At 41.6% G+C, this 23,356-nt stretch overlaps 1 protein-coding gene across 4 annotated transcripts in view; it reads right to left on the bottom strand.

The window, feature by feature from the left end:
- Positions 1–23,356, bottom strand: part of Fmn1 (formin 1) — a 377,899-nt gene that overhangs the window by 148,232 nt on the left and 206,311 nt on the right. For all 4 annotated transcript variants that reach the window (NM_001447270.1, XM_087651256.1, XM_087651258.1 and 1 more), the window contains 1 exon segment: positions 1,385–1,472. In NM_001447270.1, the coding sequence (NP_001434199.1) occupies positions 1,385–1,472 (88 nt within the window).

Genomic DNA, 23,356 nt, shown 5'->3' with positions numbered 1-23,356 from the left:
AGAGAAGACTCAGTGGTAAGGAGCACTTGTTGCTTTTGTAGAGGACCTGGCCTCAGTTCCTGGCACCCACATCATGGCTAACGCCAGTCCCACAGCACCCAATGCCCTCTTGGCTTCCATGGTCTCTACATGCATATATTATACAGACAATATATGCATACAAAACATACATATACACAAAATAAAAAAATCACTTAAAACTTGTAATAAGAAGCATTTTTTTTTGTAAGTCATTGTTTTTGAGTTCAGGTTCTGAAGACTAATTTTATTCATATGCTTTTCAGAGGAACAATTATAAAAGACAGGTTTTTAAATAGAGAAATCAAGGTGTGATTTTTCTCCCTTCCTCTCAATTCCATTTTCTCCTAGCCAATCTGGGTATGAACTCTTGAAATGCTTTTCTTTAAAAATGTGACAAAGATGACAAAGTGAAATGCTGTCATTTGAAGAAAGGAGGGGTCAAAAGAGACAATGGTAAACCAAGTGGTCGGTAGGTGTTTTTCTCTACAGTTATATTCCATCTAATGAATAAGAAGGGACTAAATCCATGCATGAATATCTTGTATATTTGCACTGAAGAAATAAGCCTAGACACAAACTCCGCAGTGCCCATTAACCTCTCGAACCATTCAATGGGAACTTTGAAGTCCTGTACATGTAACACACAGCATGTTCAGCATCGATGGAGAATCCCTCCCTACCCAGTGTTAATCCTCACTAAATTAATACTTCATGTGGAACACACAAGCTAGAGAGATAAAACATGGTCATGTTGTTGGCGAAAACTCAATACGTGCAAAGTACAAGACAAGAAACTTAAGAGGTGCATCAATGGCAGTGTAGAGTGTCTGTTAGGATCTTCACCGAAAACAGCGTCAACAGGAAGCGTGAGTCAACCACCACACAGACAACCAAGTACACAATACCTGTATCTGTGATGAAACTGAGAGATTTTTGTTAATCACTTTCAAGAAGATGGTGCTACAGTTGTACTTGAGAAAAGCCCCTTCACCTTCCCTGGTAGTACTAATGTTTTTACAAGATGAATTACACAATGTCTTCGAGACACCTTTTTTGTAACAATCTAGTTGGTGGAAGGACTGTACTGTTGCAAACGTAACAATGGATTTTAAGTGGGTATTAGTTACCAGGGATTCACTGTAGCATTCGAACTTTTGGGCCTGTTTGAAAACTTTCACAATGTTCAAAAACCTTCAAAGGAACACTGTTACAGAATCAGAAGTGGATTGGCTGGAAATGTAGGCAAAAGGGAGGATGTACATGTATGAAAACGTCATGATGAAGCTGCAGTCTTCTATATTAACATGCATGGAGAAGCTACAGAGAATTTACAAGCTGGAGGGAAGAGATGGGAAAGACTTACCCTGTTGAATATCCTTCATTTCTAGATGTAAACTAGATATCAAGATTCCCACAGTTTGAGATCTCTTTCCATCCAATAACTTGATGATCTGTAATTTTAAATAAAAATAGAAAATGGAAACTCAAATGATCATGCAGTCATTCATAAAGAATACACACTAAAGACATTAAGATTTTAAGATTCACAGTGTGCTAATGGGAAAACTGACCCTTTATCACAGGCACATGACTTAATGCTTCAATGGAAAATAGTGTATCTGTAGTTACAGACATTTTAAAAGTAAAGAAAACGCCATGCAGAATTCAGAAGGCCTGACACGAACGACAAAAAGTTTAGAGTAATTTACCATGATTTTATGTTTTACTCTGATTTCTTTTACATTTTAAAAGACTGTGTCGCAAATGGATTGAACTAGAAAATATTATCCTGAGTGAGGTAACCCAATCACAGAAAAACACACATGGTATGCACTCACTGATAAGAGTAGATATTAGCCCAAAAGCTCAAATTACCCAAGATACAATCCACAGACCACATGAAGCTCAAGAAGAAGGATGACCAAAATGCAGATGCTTCATTCAGTCCCTCTTAAAAGGGGGAATGAAAATATCCATAGAAGCAGAATATATATATATATATATATATATATATATATATATATATATATATATATATATATATTCCCAATATTGATGAAGCCAAGTAGTGCATGCTGATGGGAGCCTGATATAGCTTTCTCCTGAGAGGCACAGCCAGAGCATGACAAATACAGAGGCGAACGCTAGCAGCAAACCATTGAACTGAGAACAGGATCCCAAATGGAGGAGTTAGAGAAAGGATTGAAGGAACTGAAGGGGCTTGCAATCCCATAAGAACAACAATACCAACCAACCAGAGCTCCCAGATACTAAACTATTACCCAAAGACTATACATGAACTGACCCAGGGCTCCAGCTGCATATGTAGCAGAGGATGACCATGTTGGGCACCAATGGGAGGAGAAGCCCTTTGGTCCTGCCAAGGCTGGAACCCCCAGTATAGGGGAATGTGGTAAAGGGGGTGGGAATGGGGGATGGTTGGGAAGGGGAACACCTTTATAGAAGAAGGGAAGGGGGATGGGATGGGGGGCTTATGTACGGGAAACTGGGAAAGGGAAGAACATTTGAAATGTAAATTTAAAAATATCCAAAGAAAAAAAAAGAGACTGTGCCTCATGGTGCAGACCAGTTTGGCCTAGGACTTATGACCTCTTGCTTCAGCCTCCTGAGAGCTGAAGCCACTATTGGCTACTTCGACCTCTTTCTTCAAAGACAAATATGACCCATGTATTCTGATGGTTGCTATGTAAAAGCAAGCTAATCTACCCCAACTTCATTGCCAGTCAGCCTATGAGGAAGGATGTTATCACAGAAAGCCTCCCTTGGTTAGAGAGAGCTGCCTGCCATTGGATGCCCCTGTTGTGTTCTTTTCTGAAATTGGTTCTGTTTCCACAAAACAGGGAGGGGGAAGTTAGAGTAATTGTGGCTCTGTCCCTACATATGTATCCAATGCTCTTTATGCTTCTGATGAGACCTTCATACACATGCTTCTAAGTTTCTACTTATCCAGTCTCGCTTTGCAGCATTAATCAGTTTCCCCTTCAAAACCAGAAATAAAAGGAAGAAAAACAATAAAATACACAATTATATATCTCAGATCCTCTTGGTTGATCACTGCTTTCTCTCAGTTTTGAAAAATGTGCTCTATGTGATTGAATTACTAGCGTGGGAAGCCCACAATAAGAAGTGCAGTCCTCTAAAGATCGGGTTTATAGAGCAGCTCCAAAACCTTTTCAGTCTGAATGATGTAAACTTTATCCTGAATGGCAAATTCCCAATATTATCTTCTCCCAGGTAAGTCAAGTCATCTCTGACTCTATTTGGTCTTCTCCATTGTTGGCGAGTTAATTATGAATTAAATGTAGTGGCTTGAACAGGAATGGCTCCCATGCACTCAAATATCTGAGTTCTTAGTTATTCGGGAATGGTGCTACTTGAGAGAGATTCAGGAGCTGTGGTTTGTTGGAGGAAGTGTGTCCCTAGGGTTGGGTGGTGGGGGGTTCAAATGCTCAAGCCAGGGCCAGTTTCTTGCTCTATTCCTACTGCCTGTGGATCAATGAGCTACCATGCTCTATGTCATGATGCTAATGGGCTAAACCTCGGAAACTATAAGCCAGCCCCAGTTCAATGTTCTCCTTTGCAAGAGATGCTATGGTCACTGAGGTGTGTCCTCACGGCAATAGAACACTGAACCGACTGAACTAATGAATTAATGTTCTTGCTTAGAACTCGCTAGACCCTCTACTACTACGTTAGCTGTGAACATGGGTGCCACTGACACGTTCCTGATCTCAGTGACAAAGGTTTCACTTGCTTGCCATTGATTACGTTTCATTTAAGCTCTTAAAACATCTTCTTTATTATGCTCAAGTAATTCCCTTCTGTTATTCAGTATGATATCTTTAGTCATGAAATGTTTTGTACTAGTTAGATTGAGGTTTTGCTGTTTGTTTTGTTTTTGTTTTGTTTTTTTTATCAACACCAACTCAGTTAAGAAAATGCCTCTATCTGATTGGTCTATAGGCACATGTGCAGGGAATTTTATTGATTAATGATTGATGTGGGAGGTCCCAGCTCATTGTGGGTGGTGCCACCCTTGGACAGGTGATCCTGAATTGTATAAGAAAGCAGACTGAGAAAGTCATGAGGGAAAAACTAGTGAGCAGCATTCTTTTGTGATCCCTGCCTTTAGTTCCTCCCTCCAGGTTTCTGCCTTGAGTTCCTGCCCTGACTTCCTTCAGTGAGCGACTATTACTGTTTGGTCAGTGTTTTATCACTGGAATAGAAACTCTACTAAGACAGATGTCCGATTTTGTCAAATGTTCTATATCTTTTGAGATGAAGATGTGATAGTTATCTTTATCTTGCTACTGACATGGCATTACATACATACACACACACACACACACACACACACACACACACAGAGAGAGAGAGAGAGAGAGAGAGAGAGAGAGAGAGAGAGAGAGAGAGAGAATCATTTGAGTATCACAGAGCATCATAGAATCACATGACTGTGATACGATCCTCCCTATGTTATCTTGAGGTTGGCTTGCTAGAATTTTCTTTTGGAAGTATTCATCTGTATTAGCTAGGATTGGTGCTCTTCATTTCTTGTACTTCCTTTAGCATCAGAGTAACCCTCATTTCATAAGGAGAATGAACTTGCAGGTGTTACAACTTTAGAGTTTTGACTTTGTAAAGAAATGACCTGGAATTTCCTTGAGGTTTGGGAGTTTTCTCTCCTGGGAGATATTGGAGTTCTGGTCAACTTTCCAGAATAAAGTTGTTCAGATCTTCCATTTGTTCAAGACACTATCATGGTTTGGTTACAGGTTTCTAGGAATTGATCTATCTCATCCAGGTTACTCGAATTTTGGCATATTAAATGTGGATATATGTACATATATATTCATATTGGATTTTATATTTGTTCTCTCTGTGGCATCCTTATAAACTGTGCTTTTGGCTTTGAGTTCACATATTTGAGTCTCTTTTTTGTCTCTTTCCATTTAAAGATTTTCCATGTTTGTCATGGAAAAGAGTCCTAATGCGTTTTTTACCGTGTGTCCAATCCCTCTGTTATATACTCATGTTCAATGTTTGCTATTTCACCCTCTGCTGACTCTGGGCTTCATCTGCTCTACCTACACGCTGAGTGAAGTTATAGCTAGGATAGTTTTCAATGTGCTCGTTCAGACTTGTAAACCCTTTGCTATTTCTATTTTTGGTATCCAGTGAGGTTCCGAATGTTGTGTTTCGCTTTTGTTTGCCTCAAGCATTCTTTCTATTTTCCTTAGGACTTCTTCTTTAACTCACTGACTTAGTTACTCAGAAGTCTATTAACTCCGACTTCTCTCTTGTTTTTTTCCACTTCTCCTCCTGCTAGTTTTCATTCCATTGACGTCACAAAAGCTACTTGGTACACTTTCAACATCTTAAACTTGTTGAGACTTGTCTTGTGACCTAAAATTCTTTCAACCCTAGACAATGTTCCAATTGGGAAGAATGTGGGCTTCATTCCTGTTATCAGAATGCATGGCAGAACTGCCCCTGGGCAACCCCAGAGGACTGGCACCAGGGCTATCGCAGATATGCGAACCTACTGATATTCTAGCCTTTTAGTGTATACACTATTATTGTATGCTTAATAATTATTCATACCACCAATGCCTTGTAAGTTGCACATAGATCTCTGTTACACAGTATTGCTCAGGATATAATGGCAAGAAATACATCGGCCTGCGTTCAGTATAGATACAATTATCATAGTTCAAATGGGTGGACAAAAGGCAGACGGTGCTCCGTCGTTGCCGGAGAGACTAAGGACCTGGAAAGGCTGCAGCAGAGCGCGCCACCCTTACTCCATGTGTAAGGGCCCGCACAGTATGTGCTGCTAAAACTTTTCCTTCTGAGTCTTTTGGAGTAAAGTTGTGTCAGTCTGTTTCATAGAGTTGACATGGATACTGGATGTGTATATAGTTATAAGTACAAATATGTGTGGTGGGTCGCTATCTATCACTTCATACTGTCTATTTCTGTCTTTGGTGACAGTTTTTGACTTAAAGTCTATTCTGCACGGTCACGTTTTATATGAACGTGTAGCTTCTGTTTTTCCTTAGCTAAGGATTTTTTTCAGTTTTACTGATCTGTTCAGAGCAACACTGATTGTGTTTTTTTCTAAACCTGCACTTTCATGCTTGACGTGTGCTTACATCTAAGGGGAGTCTCTTGTGGGAAGCATACTGGCCAGCTTTTATTTTGTTGAATCTGTCAGCAATTCTTCCTTCAGATTGGAAAAAAATGCATCCAACTGTATTCACAGTCCTTATTGATAGAATGTATGTCTGCCAGCTTCTTAATTTCTCTGGTTTTCTTCCTTGTCCTTTTCTTCTCAGGCTTCTCCCTTTGGACTTGTTCATTTCTTACAGTGATATACTTTGGTTCCCTTGTTAGTTTCTTTGACGGGACTTTTGATAAGACCCAGTACAGTTAGCATAGGATTTACTTTCAATGCCCCATATTAGTAAAAGTCTGCTTCAAGCTGATCATTCACACACAAGGCTTCTTTCTACTCTTACTTCTCCATTTACTGGACACATTGTTACTGGTGTCACGAATTACATAGTCCTAACTGTGCAGTCAAGAATGCACAGTGGTTGAGCCTTCTATTTTTAAAAGCCCTGTGGCCCGGTTAAAAATTATTTGCTCAGGGGCTGGGGATTTAGCTCACTGGTAGAGCGCTTACCTAGGAAGCGCAAGGCCCTGGGTTCGGTCCCCAGCTCCGAAAAAAAGAACCAAAAAAAAAATTATTTGCTCAGAGCAAATCATATTTTATATTTATTTGGGCATTTGCTCCACCAATGAGCTTTGCACTCATATGGTTGTGCATGTCTGTGTGGTGCGAACACACACACACACACACACACACACACATTTCAGCTTACAGAATAATCGTCACTAAGTCAGGGTGAAGAACTTCTGTAGCTGCCCCTTGTCTCGCTCACTCTCCTTCATACCGAGGGACAGTTTGCTTGCATGCATTACTATTGGTTGGGAGTCTTTTAGTATTTGAAATGTGGCATCCTCTGGGCCTAGAAGTCATTGATGAAAATTTCACTGTCAGTTATGGCACTGTGCCCTTAAATGTAACAAGCAGCTTTTGTCTTCTGTTCAAAACTTTTTCTCTGCCTTTTCCTTCAAAAATTTAATTATAGTATATCCTTCCGTGTCCTGTTGGGTTATTCTCATTGGGATCCATTAGACATCTAGATTCAGGAAGCCCATTTTCATAACTAGTTTTAGACATTTTCTGCCCCCTCCCCTTTTCCCCCCAGTCTTCTCTTATTATGTGCTGACTCGTTGCTCGGTGACGTCATTTATCCTTTTAGACTTTTTTCACTCTTTCTCTTTTGCTCCATTGACTAGATACTTTCTTTAGCTTGAGATCACTGACTACCCCTTCTGCCCGGGTCCTGAAGCTTTGCAGTGATTTTTCAGATCAGTGATACGATTTCACTACTTCATAGTTTTTATTTGCTCATTTCAAATGCATACTGGCTCTGTTAGTTTCTCATCCTGTTCTTGCATCCTTTCCCAGCTCCCTGAACATCGCCATCACATTAATCTAAGAATTACTTGTCAAGTACAGCATGTGTGTTTGCAACTACAAATTCATCTCTGGTATTTCTTTTGTACCTTTGCTTGGTCCCAGCCTCTGTGTTTCTCTATATGCCTTGTGACTGTGTTGGTATATTTCTGGATAAAAAAAATCATTCCCCTCAGTCTTTCACTTTACAGATTGGTGTCAATAGGGAAGGCTCATGCCAATAAGCCAAATGACTAAGAATTCTTAAGTCCATGGAGGAGAATCCTACAGATATATGAACTCCCAAGTCCCCAGTGAAAGAGGTCTTAATGGCTACCCCAAACCTATTATGCTGCTTCCTCTGTTGTCTGGAGCATCATCACTTCTCTAGAGACTTGAACTGTTCCTAATTCATTTCTCTTCTCATTGGCCTCTAAGCATCTAGAGTATGTTAGGTCCTATGTACAGAATGAATTAGGTAAAAAAGAAATGATCTGGAAAAAAGAACACTGTATGCAACCTCCACTCTTCCCTCTCCTGTAACCCAGGGGAGAAGCCACTAAGCTGTGTTGGCCTCGGCTTGCTCACCACAGGTGCTCTGTAGCAGTGGCGAGCCACCCAGCCAGCTCTCTCGTTCCCAGTAGTCCCTACTCATGGAGTGCATGCTGGGTCTTGTCAGCACTCTTAAGTCAAGAAGACAGAAACCAGTCCCTGGGCAGACCTCCAAAATGCCAGAACGACACTGGTTGCATGCTCCAGCTTTTTCCTCCTTGGGAGAATCCAAGAGTTAGGGGTTTCCTCCAGTGTCCTCTGCCTTGAGGAAGGGAGAGTTACTGCAAATAAGTCTATGCCAGTCAGCACAGCCACCTGTGCTCACAGCCTCCCCGAACTTGGCATCCTTACCTCTTGGATTCACAGCAGAAACTGGTCCTCTGCAAACGCCACACCTTTTCCTAGCAGCTTTAATGTGATATCCTTTAGGGGAGAAGCAGCACTTCACTGATTTCTGATCAAGGAAACGTGTGCACCTGGGACAAGGAAGGGATGGCACTTTTGCCATCGCCCCATCAGCACGTGTTTCTGAGAGGCAGAGAGACACATAAAGAGAAGGGGGTGGCTAAAAGTGGCTGGTATGCACTAGGCATGTTGCCTGACCTTAGGGGGCTCACATGGCTGCAGTGAAAACATGAACCATTATTCTGAGGCTGATTCAGACCACACTACAATGGGCTTTGCTTCTCTTTCATAGTTGGAGGGCAGTACCAAGCGAACTACAATTTTAAATGTAAAGGGAGAAAAGGAAAGGGAGAAAAGAAATGTGTAAAATGTCTTCTATTATTCCAGTTATGCTAAATGACTCGTGGAAACAAATGGAAACAAAACAACAACACAACACACACATACACATAGACACACACACACACACACACACACACACACACACACACACACACACACTCTTAGAATTCTAAACAGACCAAAAGAAACTGCCATCCATATTTCAATCATTTCGAATTTAGTCAGACTGCCCATGCAGGCTGCAGGGAGCGAGTGTTACAAGTAAGGAGGTAAAGGGAACCGGAAGGCTGAGTGAGAGAGAGAAGGGAAGATATTTGATGGACTCTTTGGTTCTATCTCATTTGCCTCAGCAGGGTCCAAACACTGAAAACTCCATGCTAAAGACTCTGAGTGGCCAGATGTGAAGCCAAAGACAGAAGATACAGATCAAGGGTTCACAGAGATAGCTGTGCTGTGATTGTCTTTCTCTTTTTCTTTTGTGGATTTGCACTTTTAATGATGGAAACAGATGTCTTTGAGGCGGAGGTGCTGTGTGGAGTATGATGCTCGGGGATGGGCACACGGGTGCCGGAGGAGAACACCAGGTGCTATCATGCTCCGCCTTAGTCCTTTAAGATAGGATCTTCTTTTACTAACAGGCTGGCCAGCCACCACGCTCTCACATCATCAGCTTTTCTCTATCCCTATATGGGTTCCAGGCACACAATACCATGTCCAGCTTTTTATGTGAGTGCTTGAGATGTGAACTTAAATCCTCTGCTACCTGAGTCATCTCCCCAGCCCCACAAATGCCTTTTGACATTTAAGAAGTGCAAACTGCTAAAAAATACAAAGAGTGAAAATGCTCTCTTGTCTTCTGTTTTAACTCTTCAGTTACCTGCACTAGTAACGAGGGTTTTACCCCAGTCTACACCTGAACACGTGCCCACATGTGTCCAGCTTACGTATACAATATAGCGAGCAGTACACTGGCCTCGTAGCTCAGCAACAGAGTGTGTACCTAGCATAAGCATATGAGGTCCTGGGTTCACCAGCGAGAGAAGAAAGGCAAGTCTACATGTTTGTCTGTGCAGGCTTGTTTGTTTTGTTTTCTTTCTCATTCTTTAACTTTGTCCTATGTCAATTAAGGTAAAGCCACTTCGAAGCATGTGATATTAGTTGTGTCTTCTACTGAGGGACTTTTAGGGATTTCCCAAATGTTGCCAATTATTAAGATTGTTGCCATCACCATTCCGGTCTGAACCAGTGCCCTAAGCAGACATTAGGCACTGACTCTGCACCCACTCCTACAACACCCGGAGGGAGCCTGACTCCCAGGTGCTCTGAAGCACCCAGGGTCACAAGAGAGCCCACAACATCTGCCCCCAAACCTGCTGTAACACCTGGAGTAACTGGGTCCCCCAGGATCCAGGGATGCAGGCATGGTCTGAACCAGTGCCCTGAGCAGACCTTGGATGCTGGTTCTGGTTCTGCATCTAGTACCACAACACCCAGAGGAAGCTGATCTCCCAGGTGTTCTAACACACCCAGGATCACAGAGGAAGCTTGACTTCCAGGAGATTGGACACAACCAGGATCTCAGGATCATAGGATCCCAGAATCATAGGATCACCGAGAAAGCTGGACTCTGAGGAGTTCTGACACAGCCAGGATCACTGGAGGGCCAGGCTGCAGTCAGAGACAGCAAAGAGGCAAGAGGCCAACACAAGAACATAAGCAACAGAAACCAAGGCTACTTGGCATCATTAGAACTCAGTTCTCCCACTATAGCAAGTCCTGGATACCCATCACACCAGAAAAGCAAGATTTGGATTTAAAATCACATCTCATGATGATAGCAGACTCTAGGAAGGTCATAAATAACTCCTTTAAAGAAAGGTAAACAAGTAGAAGCCCTTAAAGAGGAAACCCAAAAATCCCTCAAAGAATCGCAGGAAAACACAACTCAAACAAGTGAAGGAATTGAACAAAACCATCCAGGATCTGAAAACGGAAATAGAAATAATAAAGAAATCACAAAGGGAGACAACCCTGGAGATAGAAAACCTAGGAAAGAGATCAGGAGTCATAGATGCAAGCATAACCAACAGAATACAAGAGATAGAAGAGAGAATCTCAGGGGTAGAAGAAACTATAGAAAACATTGACCGAACAGTCAAAGAAAAGGCAAAAATGCAAAAAACTCCTAACCCAAAACATCCAGGAAATCCAGGACACAATGAGAAGACCAAACCTAAGGATAATAGGTATAAAAGAGAGTGAAGATTCCCAACTTAAAGGGCCAGTAAATATCTTTAACAAAATTATAAAAGAAAACTTCCCTAACCTAAAGAAAGAGATACTCATGAACATACAAGAAGTCTATAGAACTCCAAATAGACTGGACCAGAAAAGAAACGCCTTCTGTCACATAATGATCAAAACACCAAATGCACAAAACAAAGAAAGAATATTAAAAGCAGTAAGGGAAAAAGGTCAAGTAACAGAGCAGACCTATCAGAATTACAACAAACTTCTCAATGGTGACTATGAAAGCCAGAAGATCCTGGACAGATGTCATACAGACCCTAAGAGAACACAAATGCCAAACCAGACTCCTAGACCCAGCAAAATTCTCAACTACCATAGATGGAGAAACCAAGATATTCCATGACAAAAACAAATTTACACAATATCTTTCTACAGATCCAGTCCTACAAAGGATAATACATGGAAAATTCCAACACAAGGAGGGAAACCACACCCTAGAAAAAGTAAGAAAGTAATCTTCTTTCAATAAGCCTAAAAGAAGATAGCCACACAAATGTAATTCTACCTCTAACAACAAAAATAACAGAAAACAACAATCACTTTTCCTTAATATCTCAACATCAACTGGGGGCTCAATTCCCCAATAAAAAGACATAGACTAACTGACTGGATATGTAAACAGGACCCAGCATTTTGCTGTATATAGGAAACACACCTCAGTGACAAAGACAGACACTATCTCAGAGTAAAAGGCTGGAAAAAAATTTTCCAAGCAAATGATCCCAAGAAACAAGCTGTCATAGCCATTCTAATATCAAATAAAATTGTCTTTCAACCAAAAGTAGTCAAAAAAGATACGGAAGGACACTTTATACTTGCCAAAGGAAAAACTCTAACAAGATGAACTTTCAATTCTGAACATCTCTGCTCCAAATGCAAGGGCACCCACATTCATAAAAGAAATTTTACTAAAGCTCAAAGAACACATTGCACCTCACACAGTAATAGTGGAGACTTCAACACCCCACTCTCAGCAATGGACAGATCATGGAGACAGAAACTAAATGGAGACACAGTGAAACTAACAGAAGTTATGCAAATGGATTTAACAGATATCTACATAACATTTCATCCTAAAACAATAGAATATACCTTCTTTTTATTACCTCATGGTACCTTCTCCAAAACTGACCATATAATTAGTCACAAAACAGGCCTCAACAGATACAAGAATATTGAAATAACCCCATGCATTCTATCAGATCACCACAGACTAAGGCTGGTCTTCAATAACAACAAAAACGACAGAAAACCCACATACACATGGAAGCTGAACAAGGCTCTACTCAATGACAACTTGGTTAAAGAAGAAATAAAGAAAGAAATTAAAGACTTTTTGGAATTTAATGGAAATGAAGGCACAACATTCCCAAAACTTAGGGGACACAATGAAAGCAGTGATAAGAGGAAAACTCATAGCTCTGAGTGCCTCCAAAATTGGAGATAGCATCCATTATAGTAGCTTGACAGAACACCTGAAAGCTCTAGAACAAAAAGAAGCAAATACACCCAAGAGGAGTAGACGGCAGGAAATAATCAAACTCAGAGCTGAAATCAACCAAGTAGAAATAGAACCCGTGCTCTCGAATAAAATTATAAAATTCTTATGATTTTATCATGTAAGGCACATATATTCCTAGCCATTTCTTCCAAACAAAAAAGTCAGAGGTTTATTTCAGCTAAATACAAACTAAACTTTTCATCCCTTGAGGTACCCACTTTTTCCTCTCATGCACCTTTCTCAATTTGTCAGAATCTTCAAGCTCCATACTAGCAAGTGACTTTTCTTATGGAAGTATGTTACTTCATACCTGAAGAAAATTCCCATGTGCCCATTCTGAGCTACCTTTAACTATCTGCTGGCTGGAGAAGGCAGACAACATCCCATCACACTCCCCCGCACCAAGCTTGGGAAACTATTCATGACTCTTAACAAGAGACGCTTTATATCAAATCCTGAAGAATCAGTTTCTGAGGAATGTTAGCAAGCTCTCAGTTTATCTCAGTTCTATCTAGAGTCAGCAGAAATTGGCAGCACACAGCCTTCATCTTAGGTGTAATTACAGTCTGGGGAGAGAATGCGATTTGGGCAGCATTCTGCTGACCTACAAGCTGACCTTGTGCAGGGGCAAATTCACAGGTTGCATTAAACCCTATTAGACACGCCTAGTTTAAGGCAGAGCCTTTCCAGACTCTTGCCACATGCCTGGATTAGGACATGTCACATATGCACGCTATTACCGTGCCTAGGGAGCTCCGATGGAGAAAAGGCAAGCCCACTTTTCAGTGTTGGAACCTACATCTGGTCCAGTGTACACAACTGACATTTCTTACCTATATGAATTAAAATGAAATGCTGCCTCACAGAACAAGAATTAAGACAAAACCGAGAAGATGGATGGCCACACTGGAAAAACCACACCCTTGCCACTAACCTAGAAACATCATGATGGACAGACTGAGAAAGAATTCTTGGCAGATTCATGGAGACTTTTACCTCTACAGAAATCCATACATATTGCCAGCTTGCTGCCTGCACCTGGCAGATGACGCCAAGGGTAAAAGTAAAAATAGATGGTTCTGAACGGACCGTAAAAGCTGGACTCAGTCTCAGACAGAAGAAGAGTGTGTCACAGCAGTGAAACCAAGAGCCACGTCGACTCCTTCTCCAAAGGAGCCTTGTCTTTTGCTCAAGTCATCAAGATTGATTGCTACAGTTACATGTTTATGGACACCAGACACATTCGGATCTGTACACGTCCCCCAAATCATTTGCTCTTGGGCTTAGTTCACAGGCTTCAACACTGTTACTCTCAGTAGTGGGAATTTTGTTTCCCACGGAGTCTCAATTATCACAGATCCTGGGGGACAGGCCTTGTGTCCGCTTAGATAGATAGGAGAGTACATGCTTACCTTCACAACAATATATGTCACATATCTATGGGTGGGAGTCTTTCAAAGGTGTAGAATAATGGCCATGTGGCTTTTCTAGGTTATACTGGATGAAAGGACGGGGAGCATGCAGAAAAATGAGTGATTTGATTCTCCCCAAATTAAACCTCCAATAGGTGCAAACTCTGTTTTTGTTTTAATGTAATGCAGTTCTGATTCATTTCATCATAATCTTTAACATATGCAGGATACTTACTAAAATATACACTATTTTAGTTTTACTTATGTGTGTGTGGTGGGGGAGGGTTGTGCGTATGAGTACGGAGCCTGAGCAGCCCATATAGAAAGTCGAAGCCACAGAGCTGCAGAAAGTTGTTAACTTAATGTGGGGTCTCAGGACCAAGCACAGGTCCTCTGATAGAGCAGTGAGCATTCCTATCCGTGGGGCATCTCTCCAACCCCATGCTCCATTCCTGTGCTTTTGGACTGGCGATGATGCCTTGCATTTATCTTCGTTTCAATGCTCAGAAATATTCACACCCAGAAATATTGTGGGTTGTAAAAGGCTGCTGTTCATACTCATCCTGTGACAAGTTAGCTTTTCTTACTGTGACCTTTCCATTTCTCAGCCACAGGGCTCCAAAACAAGATAAGGGATATACACAACAGTCATTACAGAAGTCTTGTGCTGTTTTTTTGTTTGCTTTGAGATGTAGTCCAAGTATGACATCCATGGCTGGCCTCGAACTTGTGATCATCTAAGCCTCAGTATCCTGAGTGCTCAGAAGTCAGGCCTAAGACAATATATCCAGCTGCCTGGATTGGGTTTGAAAACAGGCATAATCTTCCATCCCAGAAGAAGAAACTAGAGCTGGGGGGTATGGCATAGTCACATGACACTTGTCTACCATGCACATGGCCTTGGGTTAAGTCTCCAGTGTGGAGGGCATGACACAAAAGGGGAGGTTCTAGGGACGGGACCCCACATCATAGCTATGCATATTCTTAGGACTCTGTGTTGGTTAACTGTCAATTTCACACAAGTTAGAGGCATCTGACAGGAGGGAATATTTGAGAAAATAGCTCCAAAAGACTGGTCTGTAGGTCCGCTAGTAGGGAATTCTCTTAGTTAGTGATTAATGTGGGAGACCCAGACCACTGTGGATGGAGCCTCTCCTGGGTTGGTGGCCCTGGGTTCTGTAGGAAAGCAGGCTGAGAAAGTCATCAAGACAGACCAGGAACTAGCACACCTCCATGCCTCCTGCATCAGCTCCTGCCTTCACGTTCCTGCCTTGATTGAGTTCTGTCCTAACTTCCTTCGAGGCTCTGACTTCCTTCAGTGATGCAGAGTGATGTCTCCTTTTCAGCCACAGAACCTCTGTAACCACTGTGGCATGCCCTCTGGTTTTGTTTTGGAACCCTGTGACTGAAAAATGTAAAGATCACACCGAATAAGACATGCTAACCTGTCATCTTCAGTTCCTAAAATAAACCATTTCCTCCCCATCTTGCTTTCGGCCATGCGGTTTAATCATGGTAACAGTAACTTCACCTGAGACAGACCCTTCCTGCCATTTCTCAGATGGAGGTGAACAACTACTTCTCTCTGCTGTGCCAATGGGAGAGAAGAGCTGGACCAGAATTGGCAGCCATCTTGCTTTCTCCCCTCAGAGACAGTAAGTGCTTCTTCCTTGGTCGCAGGCGCACGCATGCACACACACACACATGCACACACACTTGCTCCTAGGCAGGTGCCCAGGAAAATAAACGCAGACACAGGTCTTGCCTCTCTGCTTTTCCATGCTCCACCCCCTGCCACTGGCACCGCACCAGAGGAGCTAATTGGTTGGTTCGATGGTGCCATATCATGAAATGCCAACTGACTTGGTGCAAACAAGCCCCGGCTGCTGATGGCCAGTGTAGCCCAGCATGCTTCTGGGTAGAGGCCTCTGTCAACTGGTCTGATAATGCCATTAAAATGAGCTTTCCACACGCAGCCTGATAATCCGCCCCATTAAATGTCTCAAGGGAAACTGAGCTTCACTGTTCTGTAAGAATGTTAAGTCTGACTCTCTTCCATGGCCTTATTTTTGGGGACACATAAAATTGCCCAGATGAAGTTTACTTTAAGGATTTGGGCTCCTTACCAAGAAATGTGAAAAGGCAAATTGTCATCCTGTCCTGAGTCTGAGAACATATTTGGCAAATCTGTCCCCACACTGATGAGACTGAAAAAAATGCTTTTATTGGTTTAAAGGCTGGTGAAATCTGTCCTGAAAGCAAGCTCTGAGGAGGCCACTGCAGGTGAAGGCTATGGCCGTGATGGGGGAGCGGACAGGGGTGTGACAGGCAGTGGACATTTCTGAAGGCTTTACCACTTCTGTGTTAGAAAGAAAGCCCTTGAACCAAATCACATGTTTTTGTTTTTAGTTTTCTCTACTGATCATGAATCTTTTTTAAAAAATTGGATATTTTATGTATTTACATTTCAAATGTTATCTCCTTTCCCCCTCTCCCATCTCTCTTCCCCCTCACCGTTTCTATGAAGATGCTCCTCCTTCCACCCACCCACTCCTACCTCAACACCCTGGCATCCCCTACACTGAGGTATTCAGCCTTCTTAGGACTAAGGGCTTCTCCTCCTATTGATGCCAGATAATGTCATCCTCTGCTACATATGGGGCTGGAGTCATGGATCCCTCCACGTGTACTCTTTGGTTGGTGGTTTAGTCCCTGGGAGCTCTGGAGGGTCTGGTTGGTTGATATTGTTGCTCTTCCTGTGGGGTTGCAAACCCCTTCATATCCTTAAGTCCTGTCTCTAACTCCTCCTGTGCTCAGTCCGATGGTTGGCTGCAAGCATCCTCATCTGTATCAGTAGGGCTCTGGCAGAGCCTCTCAGGAGACATCCATATCAGGCTCCTGTCAACAAACACTTCTTGGCATCAGCAATAGTGACAGGGTTTGGGCATGAATCTTGAGAGCAGAAATGACCAGGAGAAACCATTGACTGTGGGTACCTTGATTTTTCAGGTTTGACGGTGAAGATTCATGAGACAAGGTTTGGCTGGTTTAGCTGCTGGTTTGTGGCAGAGTGTTAAGTTGGCCTTGAATGGCCATAGGACAGTGTTCTGATGCTTTTGGTAAGCTCCAGGGGCTGCTTACTCTAGTGCTCCATGGGTGGCACTGCAGTGGTGAGGTGATTGCACGGTGATGCTGTTTCCTGTAATTGATGGTGGGAGCTGTCTTGAATATGTCTGCATGTTTATGGTTCGTTTTATTCTTTGTGCATGTGTGTCTATATATGTGTACATGCATGTGCGTGTGTGGGTGACCACTGAGGTCAGGAGAGGCCATTTAATCGTCTGGAGCCACAGTTGGAGGTGGTTGTGAGCTGTCCAATGTGGGTGCTGGGAACTGAACTCCAGCCATCTGCAAGAGCAGTGTGCATTGTTAACTACTGAGCCATCTCTTCAGTCCTGTATGTTTATCAGCCCTAATGTTTGAGGTATCTTTTTTTTTCTGTTTATTAACTAGCTGGGAATATGTGCCAGTGTCAGTCTCCCCAGACTCATCCACATGCTTAGTCAATAGGATGGCAAAAAAAACTTTCTCATGTAAGGCAAATCCCAAGTACACAGACTACCGTATTACCCTCCCAAAAGCTCTGAGAACAAACGTTTGCATGACACCTCGACTTTCTGTCTCATCGATATATAATCTCCCATCTAAGGAGAAAACCTTGAACCCAGTCTCTTATATATCCTGGGTTGCTCCAATGCAGCGTTCATTTCCCAGGTCTGAAGTATTTACTAGCTGGTCTCCGGAAAAGAGCATATGCTAGTAATTACTCCAAGCTGCTTACAGATAATGGGCAACAGAGAAGTTATTATCCTCCATGTCATCATATGCCTTTGATATGATAATCATTGAATTCAAGATATCAGACATGATGGATGGCCTTTGATTTTAAGAATATCCAAGATGCAAATGGCCTGGCTTGTTCTGATTCCTCCACGGCTGGCGAAGATCAAGCCACAGTGAACAGTCCAGGCTTCAGGGTCTCTAGTCACTGGGTGGCCACAGGTGACCCAGAATTCACAGGAAGCACTTCCTCCTCTGAAGGTGCCGGAGGTGACGTCAGGGTTTCCTTTTGCAGATACACTTTACCTAGAGTGATTCTCAGGAGTATTAACTGGCCACCACTGCTGCAATGTATGTGACTCTTAATTCTCTGAGAAGCAGCCACTGGGATGGGCATCACAGAGTTTATTTTTGTTTTTTTTTTCTTTTCTTTTTTTTTGGAGCTGGGGACCGAACCCAGGGCCTTCGTCACAGAGTTTCTTGTGGCAGAGTTTTTTTTCCAAACATGTAAGACGATGATCCCAGAAGACATGTTAGAATAGAAAGCTGGAGAGTACTTTGTGTGCATGTGTGGCAGCTACTGAACTGCTAGGTTTTGTGGTGAGGACCCGAGAACAATGCCCCTTTAATTAGTCTCCTGGTCCTCCCTCCCACAGTATAACAGGTAAAGGGATGAAATGCCTGTTCCTTGCCTGCTCAGTCTTCCTGTAAAAGGTGTGGCACTGGGTCGTATGATCTCTATTGAGCACCATTCCTAGAGCGAGATTCTAATCTACCAATTCCAGAATCACAAACGTAAGCCCCTTAAGATTTCTTCAAATGGAAGAAATTAGTTCATAATAAACACGCAGAAAGTGATTTGTGTAGTCACGCAAGCATCTTGTGTTCTATCACTTGAAATATATCCCACCTTAAAAAGTCAAAAAGCCATCCACAATACTTTGGAACACTGAACATCTGCCCTGCAATATTTCATCTAGGCCAGCTACATCTTCCATTTAATTACACATAGATAGCAATTATGTAACCATGTGCTGCTTCGAATTTTATTTGCCTTTTTTTCTTTAAAATGGTTGCCACAAGCATATAATCCTATAAAATTCTTTAGTTTTTCTTATTCTTGAACTTGAGACAAATGTGATTTTTCTTTAGAGAATATTTTATTGAATGTCATATTGAAGAATCATCATTGTTGGCCAGCTCAGCACTTGTGGAAGCTTGCTAGTTGGAGAACAACTGTGCTAAACACCAAGTTCCTAAACCAATCTGGGATACAAGCAAAACAAAGATCACAGAGAATCACTGGTGCGGGTGACAGTGGCTAAAATCACTCTTTTTATAGTTGTATAGTCTTCTATACTCTACATGAGTTCGTTTATCCATTCTAGCATTGACAAACATTGCTGTTGTCTTCACATTTTGCTTTAACAGAGGCTTCACAAACACGTTTGTGCGTCTCTCCTTGGACAAATGTGTGAAAATCTGGATAGAGGGTGTATACAGCTTATATTTACTAGACAGAGCTACCCTGCCTTCCAAGCATGAGGATCATTGGAATCCAAGTAGTGGAGTTACTACTCTTCTTAGCAGTTCCAGTATTTTAGAATTAGACTTTTCCATTGTTTTTTAAGCCTACAAGTCCTAAATGGACTTCAGTTTAGTTACACACACACACACACACACACACACACACGCACGCACGCGCGCACATGCGCGCGGTAGTTGTGCATCCCAAGTTTATTGGCAACTCATTCTATAAGTTTGGCCAAATTTATGTATTACTTATTTAGTGTGTATATCTTTGTGGGAGGGTACACACAGTGGTACATTTGTGCTGGTCAGAGGACAATACAGGGCTGAGCTCTCACTTTCCACTGTGAAGGTTCCAGGGATCAAATGTGCCAAGTGCCTTTATCTGCTGATATCGTCCTTTATCACCTCTCTGTTGGAAGTGGGATCTTTTTAGTGAGAACCCCACACACACATTTTAGAACATGGTAATTTGTTAACATGCATTTCAGATATGCTCTGCAGGCTTGTGAGTGAATTTTCCCACTCTACAGTGTTTACTCACAAGTGAGCATTCTTTATTTTAATGGAATCACCATTCCTCTTTTGATAATGTCTTCTTTACCTTTTCCATATGGGATCAGAAGGTATGGGTCTATATATAGTCTTTTCTAAAACAGTATTTTTTCTTACCTTGACAACCTTATAATTGGTTTTTATTTATTAAGTGAAGCTGGGTTTTGTTTTATCTCCTTTCATGCAACATATATTCAACTTCTAAAATATGTTTTTCAATAGTTAATTTTGTCCATGGGTTTGAGACCCTCATTCTCATAGACTGTTCTTCTGCGTGCTCAGACAGCCCTCCCTTATTTTGTACTATCTTTCCCACTGCTTTCTATACTATCCTACAAAATCTTGTATCATTTTCTTGCTATGGAGTATAAGGGGTCTTCCACTCAATTCTTACTTTTATTTATTTTGGGGAGTTTTTGGGCTGTTTTGAAAATTTTTCTTTTAAATAAATTTTAAAGTCAATTCCGTAAATACCAAGTAATCCTATTTGTTTTGGCTGGAGAACTTTGAAGCGAATCTTGTGTAGCTGACATAATGCTTGTTCTTCATAATGACAATTTGCCCCTTCTCCTTTTGTTTAGGTCTACTTAGATGTTTCCAAGGAAGGTAATTTATACTAGTTGTGCTTAGACTTATCCTGGGATATTTAATGTTCCTAGAATAGTACTTTGACAAGTCAAATGGCAAGCTCCTCACTGCTAATACATGAAGTGCAATTGGTAGTTGTAAAACAACATTATATCTAACTTGCACGCCATATTCTCTTATGTCTACGTTGAAGTCAGCAGTAGGGAGTTTCTTTTTTAAAAAGATGTATTTATTATATTTATATGACTACACTGTAGCTGTTTTCAGACACACCCGAAGAGGGCATCAGATCCCATTACAAATGGTTGTGAGCCACCATGTGGTTGCTGGGAATTGAACTCAAGACCTCTGGAAGAGCAGTCAGTGCTCTTAACCACTGAGCCATCTCACCAGACCCGGTAAGGGAGTTTCTACACTGAGAATAAGCTCCAGAAACACTCTCGTTATATCTCTACCTTCGCAACATGGTTTATTTATGATTCCTTTGCTGAGAACAATGGCTTGAATCTCCACCACAATCATAAACAAAAGCAGTAGATGCAGGTGTGCCTGTTTTATTCTGATTTCAAGAAAGCCTTAAAATTCTCAACAAATATACCTTTACCTTGTGTCTTTTTAGTAGGTGCTTTGTTGAACATTAACCATGCTCTTTTCCACTCATAGTTGCTATAAAATTTCATTGTACATCATAACGACATTTAGCCAAAATAGTTCTGCATCATTTTTTGATAATCATATTGTTTTCTTCCCTTAATCTGTTAACAACCCATTAATCTATAAAAGCACTGTGCAATTCTGAATTAAATGTTTCTGTCTGAAACAAGTCATGTCAATCATCACACGATTTTTAGGCTATGCTGCATTCCGTTTGTTAATATTCCGGCCAGGACTTTTGTTTCTACCTTTGTGGGTTTCCCTGTATCTGACCCAGGTCCTTGTCTGGTAGCACCATCAAGGACATGGATACTATCCATGACGTTAACATGATGCTCAATTCCCTGAAGCACTGTGTCTAGGGAAAGTTAGTAGCAATAAAACCATATGGTCCTGGCCCGTGCTGTGTGTGATGATTTGAACCTACTAATCTAATTTCCTTAATATTTATAGAATCATCCAGGTGCCTGGTTTCTTCTTGGCTGTTCTGATAGGGGATATTTTTCTAGGGAGTTACTTCATGCTATTTCATTTCCTGGCAAGAGTTAGCCCCTGGTCCACCACATACACCTCCTGTGTGTTGGGAGTGACCTGCATCCTTATTTCCCAACACCGTTTACTTGTTCATTTTCCCCAACTCTGCTGACCTTGTGAATACTGGTGATGTTTGCAAATAAATTGTTGTCTGTATTAATTTGCTGTGCTATGGTTACATTTGCTAAAATTTCCATTCTTATGTTATTTTAAATGCACAGAGTTCATCCCCATGCAACTGGAAATTGCAAAACCAGCTTTCTCTTATTAACTCAAAATTTCCTTCTAATTCCTTTGGTTCTTCTGTATGTTTCTTTCTATTGTTCTAGTCATTAATTTTGGAAGCTTCACATTTTTATCTTTGTCTTATTCTGACTTAAATATACACAACCATACATTTCAGCTTCACCTTTGAATTTTCACATGCGCTCTTTTAATTTTTGTGGTAACTATTCTCCAAATTCTGTTACACTTAATTTCTTAGCTCATGACTAGTATTGATGACTACGGTTTTGAAAACAAAAGTGTTTCTTATTTACATGTGTAAATTGTTTGGTTGTTTAATGAGTGAGTGAATGAATGATTTCTAACATTACCTCACTTACTGAAGGATGTACACCCTGTGGAAAAGGTCTCATCATCTGGGACATTTGCAATGCTCTTCCGTATGATTTCTAAGACTGCTTCAAAACAAAGTTTCTTGACTTGCCAGGCACAGTGCCTCACCTCTATAATTCTAGAATTCAGAGGCTGAGGACAGAGGTTCTGTATGAATTGTAAGTCAGTCTGAATGAGACCCTGCCTCAAAACCCTACAACAAAAATAACAACAAAGCTGACAAAAAAATCCTGCTTTAAAAAAAAAAGTACACACATGTATAAACGTGGCAGTTAATTCAGTGAACTTGTTAGCAGAAGATTAACCCTAGGGCAGCATCATAATAAAAGGTCGCATCATCCCCTAAGTCAGCCATTTTATTTATATGTCTGCGCTATTTGTTTGTAGGTCGTTGAAGTCTACAAAGACTGAAGGAGCCACGCCATGCTACCTGTCACACTGGCCATGTCCCTTTACGCTCTACCATGAACCACTGTGCGTTACATGAAAGCCACTAAAAATACTGCCAAGGAGCAGAGGGACATTTTGTTATCCTTTGTTCTAGCCTGTGGTTTTCTTTCTCGGCATTGAGGGTATTCATCTCCAGCCTCTGGCTGGAATTCCTTCATTTTAATTGCATACTTGTGCCCCAGCAGGGCCCACACAAACACAAAGGTAGAACAAAATGGATTTCTGCTAAGCCAGTGGGGCCCAAGAATCACTGAGTGAGGGAGGAGACGCCTGGTATAACCCAGTCTTCTGCTATCCTTCAGGATGACACTGAAGGGGCCCATTATCGTTGCTGTTTCTGGTGATGGTAATGGTGACACTGGCGATTCGGGGGAACAGTGACTATCTTATGCAGACAACTGTACAGTTGTGCCGTAGGAAGATGGAAGGACTTGTCCCATGTATGGAAATGGACATACTCTACCTCTATGATTAGTCTACTCATGTCGCTTTTCA

Source organism: Rattus norvegicus, chromosome 3, assembly GCF_021556685.1.
Source record: "Rattus norvegicus strain SHRSP/BbbUtx chromosome 3, alternate assembly SHRSP_T2T, whole genome shotgun sequence".
In the NCBI taxonomy this organism is placed as follows: domain Eukaryota; kingdom Metazoa; phylum Chordata; class Mammalia; order Rodentia; family Muridae; genus Rattus; species Rattus norvegicus.
This window is presented reverse-complemented; position numbering and strand designations above follow the sequence as displayed.